The 19591-nt window shown below is 41.3% G+C and overlaps 1 protein-coding gene across 3 annotated transcripts in view; it reads left to right on the top strand.

The window, feature by feature from the left end:
- Window positions 1-19591, top strand: part of CCNT2 (cyclin T2) — a 49962-nt gene that overhangs the window by 15199 nt on the left and 15172 nt on the right. For 2 of the 3 annotated variants that reach the window (XM_086957305.1, XM_086957304.1), the window contains exons 3-7: window positions 2482-2610; window positions 3297-3357; window positions 5283-5345; window positions 12996-13041; window positions 14359-14522. In XM_086957305.1, the coding sequence (XP_086813431.1) occupies window positions 2482-2610; window positions 3297-3357; window positions 5283-5345; window positions 12996-13041; window positions 14359-14522 (463 nt within the window). Of the gene's footprint in view, window positions 1-2481; window positions 2611-3296; window positions 3358-5282; window positions 5346-12995; window positions 13349-14358; window positions 14523-19591 lie in introns of all 3 variants that reach the window. The other variant, XR_015308492.1, reaches the window with a different exon arrangement.

Here is a 19591-nt window from a genome sequence, read left to right as displayed (position 1 = left end):
ACTGGGAAAAAAACGAAGCGCGGATTCCCGCACTATATTGGTAATTAGCCCCCAGGGCAATAAAAAAATTAAGGTGGCTTTATTAAAAATTGTACGGGGGGCTTTTGGGCTTTTAATAAAACTTGGTGGGGGGGCTCAAAGGCCCCACCAAAGCCCCAGGCACCGCCACCAAAGGCTTGGTGGGGCCTTTGCCAATATGTGCGGGGGCCTTACCCCCCACAGCCCCAGGGGCCGCCACCCCTGGCGCTGGCTCCTGCAGTGTACCAGGGTGCCTACCCCCGGGACACTGTAGTTTGCAATGCCCTGGCAGGAGCCCCGCGGCTCCCACCCGGTCATTGCAAACTGCTTTGCTTCATTGAAGCCAGAGCAGGGAAACCTGCTCTTGCTTCAATGAAGCAAAGCAGATTGCTTTTCCACATGGGGAGCAGCATGTTAGCTGCTCCCCATGTGGAATAGCAATGCCGGCTCACACAGGATGCGGGGAGCCGGCACACAGGGCGGCAAACATACAGGGCGTGTTTGCAGACATGTCCCCTCAGGCACCGCTCCTTTCCTTCACCATTGTGCATCAGTGATGTCACTGACCATGTCATGATGTAATACGTGACATCATCAGCAGCAGTGGAGTGAGGGCGCGCGAGTTATAGTTAGCAGAACTAACTATAACGGAGGAATTTCAATGGTTTTGTACGGGTGAAATGTCCAGCTAACTAACAGCCCTGAAACCTATGGTTTTTTCAGTGAATTTCTAAGGTTTTTTTAAATGCTAATTCCTAACTATAACATGTCTGAAACCTGTTTTTTATCAGTGAATATATATATATATATATATATATATATATATATATATATATCCACAATAAACAGGTTACCCCATGTGAGGAGGCCACCGCAGAGGATAATCTTCTGCAAACGAGGGCTCCACTGGATGCACCCTGTCACATACATCAAAGTACGTGGCTGAACATGTTTGGGGTTTCCCCTTGCTCACGAGCCCGCCAGCATAAAAACACAGTTCACCATTTATTGGAAACACCTGCTTTTAATAAATCCTTGCTGCCCTAATGGGCGTGTCTTGACGCTACATTTGGCGTATGCATAGAGATGATTGTGGTCTTAGCAGTCCAAACAATAAGTTTTACCGCAGTGGGTGGTTTCCGTGTTTTGTTTTGCCCAATATTAAAATCCACAGTGGGTTGATGTCAGGTTAAGGACGCTCCCAGGGCAATCAGTAACCCCTTCGCGTTGAAGACCACTGCTCCACTCTGGCGCTCAGTATTCCAGTGCCTGGATCTGCAAACATGCGGCGGGCCTCCTCGCCACCGGGACAGGGCCGCTATTCATCCACACAAAACAATTACCCCATGTGAGGAGGCCACCTTAGAGGATAATCTTCTGCAAACGAGGGCTCCACTGGATGCGCCCTGTCACCATCCATCAAAGTACATGGCTCAACATCCGTTCTTTTATCTACCCACTGTGGAATTATTTTAACTGTTACTTTGTTGCATGCAGCAACACCCCCATCGGTTTTTTATGAATGACTGACACTGCGAGTACCATAATGCGTTGTTTAGGCCCAATGGGGCGGGACTACTGCATACGCCCACTGAGGCTGAATCAGTTAAATTGAGCAGAAGGTCTTAGTGTAGAGTTTGCTGCTTTCATTCACGGAGGCTCGTGAGCAAGGATATTAGATCCGAAACGTGTAGAGCCGCACATGCATGACGAAAGTTTGGAGGCAGAGTGGTGTTGCTGCCTCAGCACCAGAGGGATAAACTTTTGTGAGGTCGAACTCTAAAGGTGCAACCTTGTGTATGGATTGAATAGCAGCCAGCCTGGTCGTGAGGACTCCTAGCCGCTTGCCAAGGTGGACCTGTGGCGACGAGATGCTGTCACACCAGTCTGGACAGATGGCCCATTGCTGAGGGTTTCAAGGGCAACATATCTCGGCTCTCTGTGCTTTTATCAACCCACTGTGGAATTATTTGAACTGTTACTTTGATGCATGCAGCAACACCCGCATGGGTTTTTTATGAACGACACACTGCAAGTACCAGAATGCTTTGTTTGCGCACAATGGGGCAGGACTACTGCATACGCCCATTGAGGCTGAATCAATTAAATTGAACAGAAGGTCTTTGTCGAGAGTTTGCTGCTTTCATTCATGGAGGCTCGTGAGCAAGGATATTCGATCCAAAACGCGTAGAGCCGCCCATGCATGACGAAAGTTTGGAGGCAGAGTGGTGTTGCTGCCTTAGCATCGGAGGGATAAACTTCTGTGAGGACGAACTCTAAAGGGGCAACCTTGTGTGTGGAGATAGATATATATATATATATATATATATATATCTATCTCCATCCATGTGCGCCTATAACAAAAAGCTCTAATTGCTAAATGTGTAATATAAGTTGAATAAAATTACCCCATTACCAGCAGTATTACCACATACTCACGGAGTATTTTTCTTTTTCTTATAGATCATTTCTCCCACTGCTCTGTTCTTGGCTGCTAAAGTGGAAGAGCAGCCTCGAAAACTTGAACATGTGATTAAAGTAACACATGCCTGTCTAAATCCCCAAGAGCCACAGCTGGATACAAAGAGTGAGGTGGGTAGAAGTGAAGTCTAATTCTGGTCTTTTTATTTTAAATGGGCTCTATATGGCTTCTATTTTTTTTCTTTGTGTTTTAACCCCTTAAGCGCTGCCGTTGGCCAACGGCCGGCGGCAGCGCTACCTCCCCAGTGCTGCGAACGACCGTTGGCCGACGGGCCAGCGCTCGTTGTTCGAACGTTCCGCACTGGGTGCTGAACATTCGACGCAGCAAAGGGGTTAAACCTTACCTCCATGTTCACATCTCCAACTCTTATGCGTTTTAGCAAATCACACTTTAGTAACCAAATGATACATATCACCAGTGTTTTTTTCTTTTTATCTTATTCAAGTATTCAACTCGTTCTGTGGGGGTTTCGGGATAAAAATTGCTAATTGCAGGCATACTGCTTTGCACATCTTCCTTTATTTTCAGAAGCGGACTACTGTTTCCTTCAAAATCTACCTAAAGTGCCACTGACTTTGGTAGTGGTGTGTGTGTGTGTGTGTGTACTACAACAATGAGGAATTGAACATTAGGTTAGGCGTCGTCAGTTGAGCATTACAAGAGTTAATCCCTGAAATGCAAATGGCTTGTCACAATTTAGAGGTCAGCTCTGTAAAGCGGTGAGAGTATTTTCTAGTTATTCTGATACTTTGATAATTTGATGCACTTCAACTATATGTATATATTCATTCTTTAGGGATACCTACAGCAGGCACAGGAACTGGTCATACTTGAAACAATAATGCTTCAATCTTTAGGTAAGTTTATTTTTTGCACTACAACTGTAATGTCTGGCATAGCAACCAATGTGATCGAAAATTGAACTTCTGCCATACGGGTTTCCACTATACAATTGTGAGAGCCAACTTACTTTACACACGGGGGTTATTGACGAGTAATTGTATAGTGTAGCTTCTGGTACAGTTCTGCACAACCAGAATTAAAGTGACTTTGTTGGAATTGATTGTAAGGAACTCACACGATCAATTATCTTGCAGCCTATTCCTTTACAGAGCTATATTAAACTAGAACCTTCAAGATCACATAAACGTCCTTGCAAGTTTTAAGAAAAGAAATGCAGAGGCCATGCAAGTCTGATAAGAGGGGTGATGGGTTGTAAATGTTTTGCCATATTCATTGTCAAATACTGGCCTATATTGTGCCAGAGCTGCTTAATAAAACGCCAGCTAATTAATTTATAGGGTTGCTCAGTGGGGAAATTTGCCAAAGTATTTTCTTTACAAGGTAGATCGGAGGTAGAAAGTAACATGGACGACAGGTCCATGATTGTTGTTTGAACTCTGACCCAAACTCCAGAGAAACCAATTCCCAATGTTGTCCAATTTAATTTTCAAAAGTCTGGCAAAACTAGGCTGTTCTCAAACCGAAAGAGAAGTTATTTAAAAGATTTTTTTAGATGTAGAAAATCAAGAGTTCGAAAGCAGTCCATGAAGAAAACTAAGCCACGTTCTTCCGGTCGGGCAAAGACCGCTTAATCATCAGGTATTAGGATGGGTCATTGGAGAAGCCTTTGGTATTGTGGTAAACTATCAAGGTCACATAGCTGCCACTCCTAAGACATAAGTCGTTGTAGGTTCTGTCTTTTTATATTCCAAAGGTTAGAGGCATGCACTAAATCATGTGGCCTCTGTGGTGGCTGATTATTGCCAGAGTTGTTCTTGGTGCCTTTTACATGACTTCATAGCTTAAATGTTTCAAATTAGTCCTCTTTCTGTGGTCTATAAATTGTCGGCCTCAGAAGTGCAACACATGAAGGCCTTTAGAGTAGATAAGATTTTTAAATAATAAACGTGTCTCCTTAACAATTTGTTTACACAACACTATCTTTGCCTCGTTTACATTGTCCAACTCCTTTCTTTTCCGCAATGATGAACCGGCAGGCTGGTTAGAGAGTGCAGGTAGCCAAGCTGAAATATTTTAGCACTTTCTTCTTGTACATGCCATGCACACAAAAACAGTCTTTGAACAAGCTTTTATCTCTGGTCTTGGGGCACCAGCCCTATTACAATGTATTGAATTTTCTACTTTGTTGCATGAATTGCCTTTATTGACTGAAAAGTTTTTGTCATTTTCCAGCTTGAAGTTATTAAATAGTGTGCTGCATGGTGAACTTGTACACACAATAATAATTCTCTGCTTAAATGGGATTGGCCAGATATTTACGTCAGTGCTGTATACTGCGCCGGGTCTAATGGCTCATGCAAAAATACCAATGTACATTTAATGATCTCAGATTTTTATCCGTGCCATTTGGTTTACTGTTGTGCATGTACACCCAGTGCATTCCATACGTGATTTTTGTTCAAATATTACTAGTCCCCTTATGTTTTACTGAAATTAAAAATTCGCTGTAAAGTAAAGGGTACATTTTTCCATAGCTACCCAACACTGCTTGTAGAGGCTGGGGCTGGTCTGTGAAATCCGCTCGCAGAGTTTTTTGCGGTCCGCAAAGTTCGCTGAGTGCAGTAATCTCCACGTAGTGCAGCAGTTTTGTAGAGGCCAGCTATTTGATTGTGGAGAAAGCAGTAACACCTTAAAGTGGATACTTCTTAAGAATCTTTGCATTACTATTCCGTTTTTTCTGCAATGGTCTCAGCTTAGCTAGCACAAATAATACAAACATATGTCCTGTTTCATACTTTTCTGATAACTTCTTTTTCAGGTTTTGAGATTACCATTGAGCATCCTCATACCGATGTGGTGAAATGTACCCAGTTAGTGCGAGGTCAGTGATTTGTTAGAATTTTGTACAACTGTATTATAAATTCTTTTGCTGAAATTATAACTTGCACTTTGCATTAACTCTCAGCTGTACTTGAAAAATGTTTACATTTGTACGTTCATACCTAAAGCTAACAAATTACAAACATGATTGTATATTGAGAAGCAGCAGTATACTAATTTCTAGTGTCTCAGTGCAGGATCCGATTTTGGAGAATGGTCACACAATCTGTGTATCTGATTCCCTGGTAGACTGGGGTGACGAGCACTAAAGAGTACCAAAGCATAGTTTGAAGAGGACGCAGTGAAAGATTTCCTAGACCTGCTCATACAGTTTGGGCAAGATGTTATTGGATCATTGAAACCTCGTAAGGATGAAGTTATCTTTTGATGCAGAACCTAGGCAAGAGGTGCCTTGGATGTTGAAGGTGTGTGAATGACAGGAGACTGGGATGTGGTCGCTATGGAAGGATTAGAATTGATCCCTGCAGTTGCCCAAACAGCAGTGGCATTTGGCCCGCAGTTCAAGATTGATCGAAAACATAGCTGGTATGGATAGGATGAGATTAAGGCATTTTAAATAATGATCAGTAGTTCTGAAAGCAATAACCGAGAATAAAATATTTGTCAAGGGTTGTTGAAATGTAAGATCAAGACGATAGGTTTGAGACTAGTAGAGATGGGGTACATCAGGATTGTTGGGTGTAATGAAAGCGGAGAAAACAAGTGATGCCTTGCAGCTATTAATGAGATGCAGACAATTGGGAGTTGAGATGTGAAGGCTTTTCACAGTATAGGTAAAGTCCGAGTGGGTTGATTTTATAAATGACTGTGGCTTTAAATGGTCAGTTGGCAGAGGAGTGATGAAGGTGCACAGTTAAACACTAGCATTTGTTATTGCACTCTGCCTAGATAGGATCTATCAGATTGTTGAAAAAAGCCTAGTGATACATTCAGAATGTTTTCAGTTATTTAATGTGTGTCTAGGCTGCTGGAAAGTTTTTCTGTCTAGGGAGAACTGTATGTTTAAAATATTGAACAGACTGCTTGCGTTGATAAGCAAATGTGTGTGAAGTAATTAAATTGCTATGGTTCAGCAATATCTCATGTAATGACTTGGATGAAATACAGTTGACAGGCACACTGCCTTGTTTTGCTCGGCGGTGTGTACAGGAATATTTTCTTTATTTATTGGTTTCCATTGCTATATTTGTCTTCACCAGAGAATTAACTTTCCTACGTGGGTGTCTCAGTCATTAGATTCATTTATGGTTTCTTACCACCTGGTACTAGTTTAAGTAACAATGGAAGATTTTTTTTTAAAGCTTGTGTTGGCAACTGTAAAACTTTGTTCCACCATCCCTTGGTATTGGAAATAAAAACCTGTTAAGCCGCTATCTCATGTGGCAAAAACAGGCCTGTTGAGACACTTGAAGGGTGACTTGGCTAGCTTTCCTCCTTCCTAAGGTGTTAGTTTATCTTTTAACAATTAAATCTGCACCGGTTAGCCAGTGGTTTTGTCAACCTCATTCACTTGGCCTCAGGTGGTGTGTAATCTAATCTACTTCTGGACTGGCATTTTAGCCCATTCACAGATTTAGAAACACATATTAATGTCAACATCACCGTTGTCAGTTAAAACAAGACTACATTTGATATATTACAAATTGAAAAAGAAACGACAACAGTGTGTTAGGCTCTACACTGACATAGTAATGACCAGAAAAAAATGTGTGACTAGATTGGGGAGATTGCATTTTTTGCACACATATGCAGTGTCCTGTTCAAGACTTACTTACTGAAACAATAATTGTCTGGTTTTGAAACCACCTCTCTATTTCGCATAGGTTCCATCTGATTCCAGGTTTTTTACTGTTATTGCTTAAAAAAAGTAATCATTTCTTCCAATAATAGATGGGTTTGCTTTCTGCTCTAGAGCAGTTTTAGACCTCCCATTCCACATGGAGTACGAAGAATGCCTACATTACCGTTACCTTCTACTGAGCCTAAACCCACAAAACTAGAAACTCATACACATAGTACTAAAGCCACTGTGCTGGTGCAGAGCTATTGAGTTGAGATTCCACACATGTAAATACATACACACACCTACCCTCACTTCATCCCAACAGTTAATGCTTCCATCTGGAGGTATCCTGGGTGCACATCTGGGAAGAAAATTCTGCTACCATCCAGCAAACTTTCCCATGTGCAACACTCCTGTCTGCCAAAGGACCTCCATCACTGGTCTGCCTCCTGCGTTGCTATTTGTGTCTTCTCTGTGATTTCTCATTGCATTTAGTATGCATTATTCTTTTAGTTTTAGTGACTCTTCATGCAGCCCAGAAGGTTTTGCATTGTTTCTCAAGATTATCCACAAAGGACTGTGCAGTCATAGACCGGCCTACCGATGTGAAGGTTAACTCCATCCCTTGAATTTCAGTAGGTCACCCTAATTGGAGTCTTTCACAGACATGGGTCTCTGTCTCAATGACTCGACTTATCGCCTCTAGGTCTTATTCTGCTGTTCTTTATCCTTGGGTAGCATCCTGGCAAAGCTAATTTTGCAGCTCTCCCTAATGGTGTACTTGATAAAGAGAACCAGTGTGGAGTCTCTTACAGACTTTCTTCAGTGTCCTAAGGATTTAGAGAATTTGGTAAGTAAAGTTTCAATTCCGAAGATAAGCAATCTATGATTCTTTCACACTGAAGGGAGTGTTACTTGTCAACGTACTTTACCATCTTGGTGGTGGTCCCTGAATTCTTGAATGACCTACCCTCTTCCCACAGTTAGGCGTGAACCATGGTCAGCTGGTAATAGTGAAATCATAATGCCGTACTGGAGTTCCACAATGAACTGAACCTTCAACCTCTCTACTATAGCTGCATTCCCTTTTGTGCCTATAGCAAATTGTTTTTTTCCTACGGGAGTCTGCATTGTCTGTTTTCCCTCTTTCCATAATTTATTCACTCTGTTGATTTCCTAGTTAAGGTGAATATATAAAGGTAGAGCTAGTAAGTCTTTTAACCAGCGTGTAAACTGACTTTGGAAGGCAGATTAGGTCTTCTCCTCATTTTCCTACCATTCACATGGTGTCCTGTGTTTCATCAGCGTATTCCTTAAAGCTGAGTGAATTCTGTGGGTGACCATAACATCGATCTCCTGTGAAGATTTATTGAATCTTAGAATTGTAGTCTGAACTAGCACTTTTGATGATGATAGCCTTGCGGGTATGTATGGTAATTTTCGGGGGCTCTGCAACATCAACCCCGCCTCTGAAAAAGTAATATTTGTATACCTATTAAAATTATTTGTTGTGGACATAGTCCAGTCTCTTTGATGGAACGATCCTACTGCCCTTCCCTGGAAAAATGTTACTCTGGTGATGGGTAAATTGAGAGTACCTGTGGTTAGATTGACAGTTAAGTTGAACTGCCTACTGAAGCAGCTCTATATAACTTCTGCTTAGTGATCAGATAAGGCAAAGCAGTTATAGATTCTGTATTGTATATGCTACGTTGGGTATTTTGGTGCTGCATACTCTTCAGATGTTCAAGACCGCACCATTGACCTGCCATTTGACTAATATATTCTCTTTAGATGAATATGGGCTCTACATGAAGTGGTGGTTTTGAATTAGTTGGACCAAAGCACCAAATATTTTCTCCGAATTGCGATTTTGGATTGCCCAAGCTTGCCATGGTTTTGAGATGGGATGGCTTGCAAAGCCAGGTGTACTACAAAGTGTAGTGTATATATAAATCTATCCCAACCAAACATTGCCAGTCCTGATTTCATGAAGTCTAGGCCAGGTACCATTTTGTTCCCTTGTAGTAAATGTGCTCTTGTTATGGTATTCTGGTGTGTATGGTTTTACAGGTCATTTGAATGAGTTTGTTTTCCATTGAAGACTATTCTGTGTTTTTCTCTATTGCTTGCTACAGTTTATTAGATATGACTGCCTTTAGAAGTCTATTCTCTTTAAAAGTGAGTGAATGATCATGAAAGATTCCTCTGTGGTGTTCAGAGTAAGGACGCTGCAGTGACAGTAGTTAATAACAGGCGTACATACTTTTGTGTGCCATGATGCAGTGTTCCTCCTAAAAGTACAAGACAAAGAAATAGGTTGCAGCACTTTTCAATCAGATTAAAACCCTAACAGTGGCCACCCTCTAATGCAATTGAATGGCTAAATGTGCCTTCAATGTGTGATCATTAGTTGGCCCTCGTCTAAATTTAAATCTTAGGGAAGAATACTGGTCAGCTGTTGTGAAAGGTGAGTAATTGTTTTTTCTTTTCTAATACAGTATTTTTAAATATACTATCAATCTGCAAGTATAACTTTTGTATAAGTATTTCAAATGCATAACATTCTTGCCATGGGGCAATTCAATTTTTAAGCCATAATGAGTTTTTAAAGGAAACTTGTTTCTACAGGGGCACTCTATATCCATAAAACTGTGAAAGTGGGGCCTCTGCACATACCAAATAGTCTTTGGAGTACATTTTAAATCTTAATGAAGCTCACAGAATGTAATGTTTTTATAGTCGAATCAAATTTAGCTTTATTCGATTTTAAGTGTTTAAAATCACCAAAGCATACACAAACATTTAAAAACATTTGATATGATCTTTATACATTATCTAGTGCAACGTGCATATTGTGCATTGTTAGCTTACATATTAATAGTGGCTGGGCAACAATCACATCCCTTTAATTCATTTAAGCTTTTCCTAACTCTGAAAATATATTTCAGAAAACTAGACAGAGCAAAAATAGTTAAAAATTGTAAATATTAAAAAGCTGGTCTACATTGTCTCAAACCTGCTTGTTTAAATAATGGAAGAATCCATCTAGTTCTTTCCCTTGCATAAAATTTACAGTACAGTATCACCTGAATGGTAGATTGGGGTGACTCTTTATCGCAAGGGCAAAGTTCTCTGGACACTTTTGGATAACTAACAAGTCGATGAAAGCTATTAAACCTGAATCGAGTCAGGAGATGTCTATCGTAACCTTTCATACAGCATACAAAATAGGGTTGAATGTTTAACGTAATCCGGGTCATTTGATGTTGGACTACCGTCCTTTTATTCATTTCCAAGGCAGCTCAAAGAGACTAAGTGGGATAGACAAATTATTTTGAGCTCCTTTCTAGGGATGGTACACATTTTCACTGGTGAAAAATAGTAGTCGGTTGTCCTATGCCGCAAAACATTTTTTTGACATAGTTCAACCATGTAATTTTCCCAGCATGGTCCAAATTCATTGCGTCCCTGAATATTTCTCTATTTAAACTTGCGCTGCTAGTGGTCCATACATGATGCCATAATAAAACTGGTTGCATTTTAATAATATCGGAGACATACGAGATACACAGCTCACTGTGACAGTTAAAAACGGAAAACTAGCTGGAACAGCTAAAATAAATCTTAAAAAAGAATGTTCCACTCGTTTAATCAAAGAAACGTAATGGTAACCCCACACTCCTGACCCAAAAATCGCAATGCTAATACATTTGGCCAAATAAATCTTAAGAAGTATAGCAGGGGGCCTATTTCCCATTTTCTTGGCGAAATTAACGACCGCAGCGATTGACTTAATAAATAAGACTCTTACTCCTTACTGGCGGGCCCCATGAGCCTGAATTTGCAAATAAAATGCCCAGATATGTAAAGATGTTTGTGGAGTCTACCCTATTAACCCCCAGAGGAATGCTGTTACATTTGTTTCTCCCCTTCCCACATGTCATTACAAATGTTTTTTGAGCATTTAGTTTCAATCCTAAATTATCCATGAAGCAGGAACACGTTTTAAGGGCTTTCTGCAATCCCAACTTCGTGCGGGCCATCGGGACTGTGTCGTCCGCATAAACGAGCGCAACTATCGGGCGTTTACTGACATAGGGGGGATTCTGCGCCACTCCTTCAAGCTCCTGCTCTAAGGTGTTGGTATATAGGGTAAAAAAGAACGGCGCAAGGACACACCCCTGTCTACGGAAAACGGCACAGTGCATTCTCCGTTTGTACCGTAATGCACCTTAGCTGAGGCCACAGAAAATAGTTTCTTTAGGAACTGAATTATGACCGGGTCAATCGTCAAGTTTTGTAATATGCTCCATAATTTATGTATTACGCAGTCGAATGCAGCAGTTAAATCTGCAAACGCTACGTAAAGTTTCCCACCCTTAGCCTGAGTGCATTTTCCTATCCGGATGTTTAGGTTCAGGACTTGCTCGTTTGTCCCCCAACCCCTGTCTAAAGCCATATTGTACATCACTTATTATATTGTTTTCTTCGGCCCAAGATGGTAATTTATTTGGAGCGACTCTACCCATGACCTTCATTAGGGAGTCTAGTAGTGATATCGGGCGATAACCTATTGGATTATCACGTTCTCCTTTTCTAAATATGGGAATAATTACTGACTCAGACCATGTCTTTAGGAAGCCCTTAGCACAGCTGGATAGTAAAACCCTGGTTTATTTATTTTGAAAGTTTTATATAGCGCGGACAAGATCCTTGCAGATATCAGAGCGCTTTACAAAGAGAAGTACATGAGGGAGAAAAGTCAGACAGATAAATCAATAGGTCAAACAGTACAAATAGGTGGCTACAAGCCAAACATGTGAGTAATAAGACAGTTAATACAAATAATCAAAAGGGTCAAACATGTAGTACAGTGGTTATCAACGGTGACCATAGGGATTGAGTAGATTTAAATAAATAGGTATCCCATTAGGCCCTGGTGCCTTACCTCCCTTGCTTGCATTTATTGCCTCTATCACCTCATCGTGGGAATCTGAAATTCAATAGGCTTAAAGCTAGTTGGGGTTTCCTCCTGCTTGTATGAAAGACCCTGAGGGGTTTCCTCTTGTATCCGGCTACTATAGACATTAGAGAAGTAATCCACCCATATCTTCATCTATTGCAACCGCAATTGTCTCAAGATTTTTTGTTTTAAAAAAAATGGTGCATTGACTGCCTGCCAAAACAGGCAACAGTCTTTTCACATTTGTATAAGTATTTCAAATGCATAACATTATTGCCATGGGGCAATTACATTTTTAAGCCATAGTGAATTTTTAAAGGAAACTTAAGTGCTTCTACAGGGGCACTCTAAATCCATAAAACTGTGAAGGTGGGTCCTGTGCCCATACCAAATAGTCTTTGGAGCATATTTTAAATCTTAATGAAGCTCAAGGAATGTCATGTTTTATAGTCTATTTGTACTGTATCTAAGCTTTAATATGCTTCTTGTATCATGTTACATGTAACATTTTGGACCTTTTAATGACTTGTAAAAGCAGCAGTTTTCTTCTCCTTAGCAGTGCTTATCAATTAAAATAAATTGCATGTGTGAATAGTTTGGTATCTTTAATTTCTTGTGATTATACCAAATCCAATACCACTAGACATACCACAACTGTTTTAATATTGATCAGTGAGTGTGAGGGTTTTGAAACCTCTTCAGCAATTTAACCTGTTTTTTTCTTAGTGAAAGTTCTAAAACATTTTCAATGATTAAGTGTTACTCCTACTTAAACATTTCTTCTTAGGGCAGTGAAATTTGTATTATATGTAAAGTATGATGATTTTTAACGTTGAATTGTGTTTGTGCTCATAAGTAACGGAATTTTATCTTTCTTGCAGCAAGCAAGGATTTGGCACAGACATCCTATTTCATGGCTACCAACAGGTGGTTATCCTGACACTCTTTGTTGCACTGTTATAGCACACTAGCTTCCTGTACTGCAGGGCCCCCTTCATGTGTCTTATTACCCTTGTTGCACCAGGAGATTGGGCCATCTGCTGTGGTGGCACCTTCCTGTGTGCAGTGCGGTGTATAGTACAAGGGCCATGTGGGCACGAAGGGGTTAAATGCACAATGAGAAGTGTAGTGGTGCTTTCTGATCTCATTTTCTCGATTGAGTGCATAAATCTAAAATTGGTAGCCTGAATAGCATCTAAAGAGATAAACTTAACCTAGAATTTCAAGCGCATTGGTAAGTACCATGATATTTCTAGTTAACAATTGTAGTTAAATGGCTAATTGTAATTTAATAGAATTCTAACCGTTAAAATTTACTGAAAACACCTTTTTTTAAAGCATCTTAAGTGCTTCAGGGTCAAATTTAGTGTTGTAAACAAGTCTTAAAATAGTAAACAGTAATGCTTTTAAACGGCTTGCGTTACTTGAATTCATTGTTTGAAGTAAATTTGGTTTTTTGGCAACCAAATTATTTTAGTTATCCTATCATTAAATAAATAATCTCAACATTTTGAACTGTTGTCTTTAAAATTCTGTCTCACGAAAAATAATTTCAGTTTGTTTCTCTAGTTATTACTAGTTCTTGCTGTATTCAGAGCAGTCTATAGATGTCAATGTGCTAATTTGTATAAATGCTGTGTACCTAATTTCTGTTTTGTTTAGATCGATTGTTCTCTGCCTTATCCCTGTTTCGTTTATGAGCTATGCGCTTGATGGAGAGCCAAAAAGATGAGATGCAACCTACTGCACCAGACTTTTTAGTGTAGTTGGTAAAATGGCCCAATATGTCAAAATGTCAGTAACTGTGACGAAAAACCTGAATATCTGTGCCATTGCCTAAACCAGTTTAATTATTCCTAAATGGTAACCATCCTGTGAAGAAAATGGCAGTCCCTTGCAGCTTGAGTCACTAATGTCCTATGCGTAGCTGTATACCTTGCTTGCTTATTTATTCTAGAAAAGTTTTCACAAGTGAAAGGGTGTCTCCATCTGAAATTTTATAAATGATGATATAGTGGCAATTGGATTAAAACCAATGTTTTGCTTTTGTATTGTTAAAAGGAAATCAGGATGGTGGTTAAAGTACTATTGAAATGATTTCATGTTAATCCATTGTAAATGTTATTTATTGTGTATAAGGTTTGCCTGAAATGACGTTGCCCCTATCCGCTTTGTATTTTAATGGGAAGTTTTCTTTGTTCTTTTTTTTCGTTGCATGTTTGGACTCTGCAACTCCTGAAAAAGTCTGCACCTTACGACATTTTGTCTTCAGTACAAGCCAACAGTCATAGCATGTGTGTGCATTCATTTGGCTTGCAAGTGGTCCAATTGGGAAATTCCAGTGTCAACTGATGGAAAACATTGGTGGGAATACGTTGATCCTTCTGTTACTCTTGAGCTGCTCGATGGTAAGGATTAGAATCATTGTTTAACTTTTTTTTACTCCGAATTAGTTATTGTGGCTACTGATGCACGGTGTGTAATAAGGAATAGATAAACATGCTTCTTCCTGCTGATAGTCATGGCCTAGCCAGGCTCTCTCCTCTAGTCATGAGGATGGCTGTACTGAGGTGTTTCATCTCCTCACTCTGGTGTTATCACCCAAATGAAATCATTTCCCCCAACACTCCCGTTTCTACCGTCTGAGTTCTCTGATAATGCATGCACCATTGGAGTCTTCCTCCTATACCTCACCTTCTCACAGGTAGTTGACAGAATCTATGGTTTTACTTATGTATCATGTATGTCGTTTTTTAACAGAAGTTAAAGATTATAAACTATAGAATATTACTCCAAGGAAAAAAGAGGTGACCTTTTTGCTTACAGGTTTTTGTTCTTTTGATTTTCTTTTGGTAATCACTTTCAGACACTGGGGTCACCGTACAGCAACATTTCTGCCTCAACTTAAGGTGGTAGTATTGAAAGTGGAGATCTCTCATTCCTTAGATATGCCATTTAGTTTTAATTAATTTTAATGATTGAGATCTCTTTATTCATCAAGGGTTCCGTCAGCCAACATCCATATTATCCCAAGGAAACCGTTTGAGCGACGAACCATAGTTTCCTTTTGGCCAGTAGCACGAACCCTAGTAATTTTGAAATTGACTAAGAGCATGTGGACTAGAACGTCCATTCCTGGTCACCTTAAAGGCCCTGGCCTTTAACCCCGACTTGTCATCTGGCACTCTTTTCTGGATATTTTTAGGTGGCATGTGATCTGTATTCACCAGCGTGGGCATGATGACCTGGTACTTGGCACAGTCTTGGGTCTGTAGGAGTTTTGTGACACTTTTCCCGAAGTCTTCAGAAAATATCTGATGCTTGTATTTGAACTTTGGCTCACTTGCGTATATCTTTGTTAGTCAAAGACGTTGGATATCTCCTTCAGTAAGCTTATGTGGTGAACAAACTACACCTTAAGATTCCATGGTTTTACATATTGAGACCTATCTGACTTTATTGTACACCATCAAATCCTAATGGTAGATGCATGTAACCATGTGTGACAAAACACAAATTCCACTTTGCCATTGTCCGCATTCTTGTGTGGAAAAAGTGCCCCTTACTGTTGCTCAAGTAAGATGGTTAATAGAAACAGGCACAGCATGAACAAAGGATTCTCTGGTTGCCAGGAGATGCTATCATCTGAATATATATAATCTAAAACTGTCAGTATGTCCAGGATAATTTAGTTTACACTTTCCTCGTTAAAAAAGAAAATACATGTGACCCCCTCAAAAGAATTGTTGCAGCCTATCAGCCTGGTGAGGGTCATGAGGCCACGTTTAACAATATGAAGTCTGTTGTTCCAGGGGGACAAGATTCATGAATCCAACTACAAGACTTACCATGTTTATCCAAACATGGGCCTCCCACCGATTTCACCTAAAGATTAGTCCAAAGGGTCCTTATTGAAATCACAACAGAACTTCGAAGCTACAGTCTGATCTGCAAGTCTCTATTTGTAAAACAGATCCTAAATAAACCACAAGACGTCAAAAATAAAATCTTGATAGAGAACAGAGTAGAGTCCTATGGGGGTAGCCAGGTGTAGAGGTCAAAATCTGAGATGGGCTCAAAGCCACGCTGCTTGCAGGTAAGTGAATTGGGGGCAGGAGCCAAGCTTGAGGGGGTTAGGCCAAACATTGGGGGTGGGCATAAAGCAGCACCAAACATGCACCACCAGTGGCACGGGTGGCTGGGTGCACCGTGCAATTCCATCAACAGTCACCCAATGGTTCCCAGTGATGATTTGGCTTTTGTCAAACAGGCTGCAGGTGTCGCATTGGAGGTTGCAGGAGGAAGACCAGCGACAGCAGTGGTAACTAAAGCTTTAGGGGTCATAATGGCACAGTTGATTCTGCTCACTAAGGCGGAGGGGCTTCGGGTACAGAGGTGCCTTTTGGTATTGGAGTCGTCCTATCAGAGCCAGTCGTGGTCAGGGTGAGCCTCTGGATTCAGGCAGCAGACGTCGAGGGGTCAGCCAACGCTGGGCTCTGTCAGGGGACACTTGACTGACAGGTGAGACACTCACTCGCTTCATCACACACAATATCTACAAAAAATACGAAGTCAGCCAGCAACCCCTATATACATGAAGGGAGAACTCCCACCAACTCATTTGAAATTGCCACGGCACACAAAAGGGATAACTCTCAAATATCTGGTGAGGCACCCCCACCAGGTAAAGAGGGCAACAAGATTGATGCTGCTGGTAAAAAGGTAGCTGCCCAGTCCCCCCAACCACTGGAGGATCACCAACACCAATGACCTCCTATCCCGGTACGACAGGGCCCAATGGGATGGGATGAGATGAGATGGACATCTCCCAGAGGAGCACAAGAAGCGGGTATAACAGATTGCTCAGAAGGCACACTAATATCAAATACAAAAATTTGCTCTTGATGCTGCTGAGGCCGCAGGTAATGGCATAAGATATTGTGTCCTCCTTCAGAGTCATACCTGGCTTAGGGAATCAGGTTTTAAGGCTGAAGTGCAGCAAAATTTCTAGGCTTGCATAGAAAAGGTAGAACAAAGATAATGAAACAGCCACGGGGCGTTGCAGACACTGTCACATTGTTGTTCCTTTCGTCACCCCTCTTTTGGTGGTGGATCAACCTCCCAGAGGCCTACACCTCCTACCAGCATCCCCAGGCACAGACCACCTCGCCCAGGGGATACTAAAGAGGATCCTACAGGGGCAATAATTCCAAAGGTAGAGGCAAGGGTGGCTTCACCACGACCAAACCCTGATTTGCTAGCTGCTTACCCCTTCACACTCACACACCTAACATTCCACCTCGCCAACACATATTCATCACAACAACAACAGTTGCTTAAAGTAGTAGTTCAGGCACCTCTCCAAAAAGGAACCATAGAATCAGTGCTGAAACACCAGCAAGGCACAGGAGGTTATCCACTCTACTTCCTTATCCCCAAAAAGGACAGCTCCCTGAGACTAATATTAAATCTCAGACCCCCTAATCCATGGGTACTCCAACATTTTCCTGGTGGCGCAAAATTTGGTCTGTGGTGTGACTGAAGGCCGCACTGATGCCAGTGGGGGGTGTAAAGTGGGTGTAGGGGAAGTAAAGCATGTGTATCTAGCCTACTAACCAGTTACTTCCTTTCCCTAACTGCAATTAACCTTTAAATACGTATTTGTTGTACATTTAACTTTTTTTTTCTTCATGTTCATGCTTAGTCGAGTAAACAGGAGCCCAATGCTGCTGCTGCCCAGGGGGACAGCATGGAGCCCGGGCCGTACTTTTGAGTATTGCTGCCATAAACAAATACATTGTCTGAAAGCGCTTAAACATGGTCACTTCAAGATGTCATTCGGTTACTGTAACAAGGCTGCTTCACTCAGCCTAAAGGACACCTATTTTCACATTCCTATTCACCTGGCGTAACGCCAATATCTTAGGGTCTTCACCACGTCTTGCAGTAGTAGCTGCTCACTTGTGCAGGGAAAGCATACATGTCTTTCCATATCTAGACAACTGGCGCCTCAAGTGCTCAACTTGTCAAAATTGCTTCCATCACACTTGGGCCACCATAAACTTACTTCATCAACTAGGCTTTACAATGCTACAAATCAAGCTGGCCTGGGCCGGCAAGCAACCTAGAGCCGGTGGGATATTCTCACTCTTCTTTACGCGATGGGAGGGCTGAATGCCCCCGACCTAGATCTTTACTATCCAGCTGCTCCGGCTTCACACGCATACTATTGGCTGCACTAGCAGAGAGAGAAAGACACACACACCATATTGCGACACACGCACACATACCATATTGCGATGGCCTCGGCGCATGGGACTGTGGCACTGTTTCACGCGATGTCCAGTCGCAAAGAAATTTTTGATTCAATAAATGCGACCACGCACGCCTGGCAGAACTTGCTGAACCGTCAAGCCACTACTATACTTTATTCTCCCCTTACACCCTTGGCATGGTGTGCCTGGCTTCTAGAGCTTACTACACCTGAGATGGCTGGAGCCCTTTGTACTTTGGGAATAGACACAATTGGTGACTTTTTTAAAGAGAGACTGGAACGAACTAGCAGACAGTGACACCCCCAAGTTCACTCTAACACTATTCCACTACTTAAGGGCCCGAGGCGCGCTACGGGAGGTGCTAGGTGACCGCTTTAGAACCACCAGAGGTCCTTCTTGGCCATACTCTGCACTGAATCCCCATGCGGACTGGTTTCACACACTTACAAAAAGACAAGAGCTGCGCAGTAACCAATATTTTAAAGCAAGATTGGAATGACAGCACGATCTAGAACAAACGATAGACGATAAAATGTGATCGTACTGCTGCGATGCCACCAAACGAATTTCCCTTAACGGCAGGCACCGAATATACCACCGAATATACCACACACCCGTGCGGCTCCATAGATTTGGTCTGTGGGAGTCTGACTGCTGTGAAAGATGTCGGGAGAGCTGGGCAGGATTCTTGCATTTGGCTTGGCAATGTCCACCAATCGCTGCTTTCTGGATACAAATTTTCTCCAAACTTGGTGACATAGCTAATGACCAGATTGGCCCTGGCCCACTATTGGCAATATTGGGGTATTCAAAACGCCTAAAACAAGCATTTGCAATGCAATAGGTCTCGCATTATGAAAGTTTGAGCTATTGGTCTTGTAAATGACAATTTTTTTATTCATGTGTTCTATTTAGAAAATAGCTAAATTAATAGCTTTGTCATTTACAATGCCAATAGTTATAACTTTCGCAAATGTGACACCTATAGCATTTGTAATGCAACATGTTTTGTATTTACGTGACTTAGATGTATTGATATTACAAATAACAATGGCTTTTAATTTTTTTAAATAATTAATACTTGCATAAAAGTGATTCTAATTTATAATGGCAATAGCTTAAACTTTTGTAAATAACTTTTGTGAAGATTATGTTCAGTGTATTTTATTGTGATGAAAATCCGAGAACAGAAGTGAAATATT

Source organism: Lissotriton vulgaris, chromosome 2_1 (genome assembly GCF_964263255.1).
Source record: "Lissotriton vulgaris chromosome 2_1, aLisVul1.2, whole genome shotgun sequence".
Lineage (NCBI taxonomy): Eukaryota > Metazoa > Chordata > Amphibia > Caudata > Salamandridae > Lissotriton > Lissotriton vulgaris.
The sequence above is the reverse complement of the archived record's forward strand: the minus strand, read 5'-3'. Positions and strand labels throughout refer to the sequence as shown.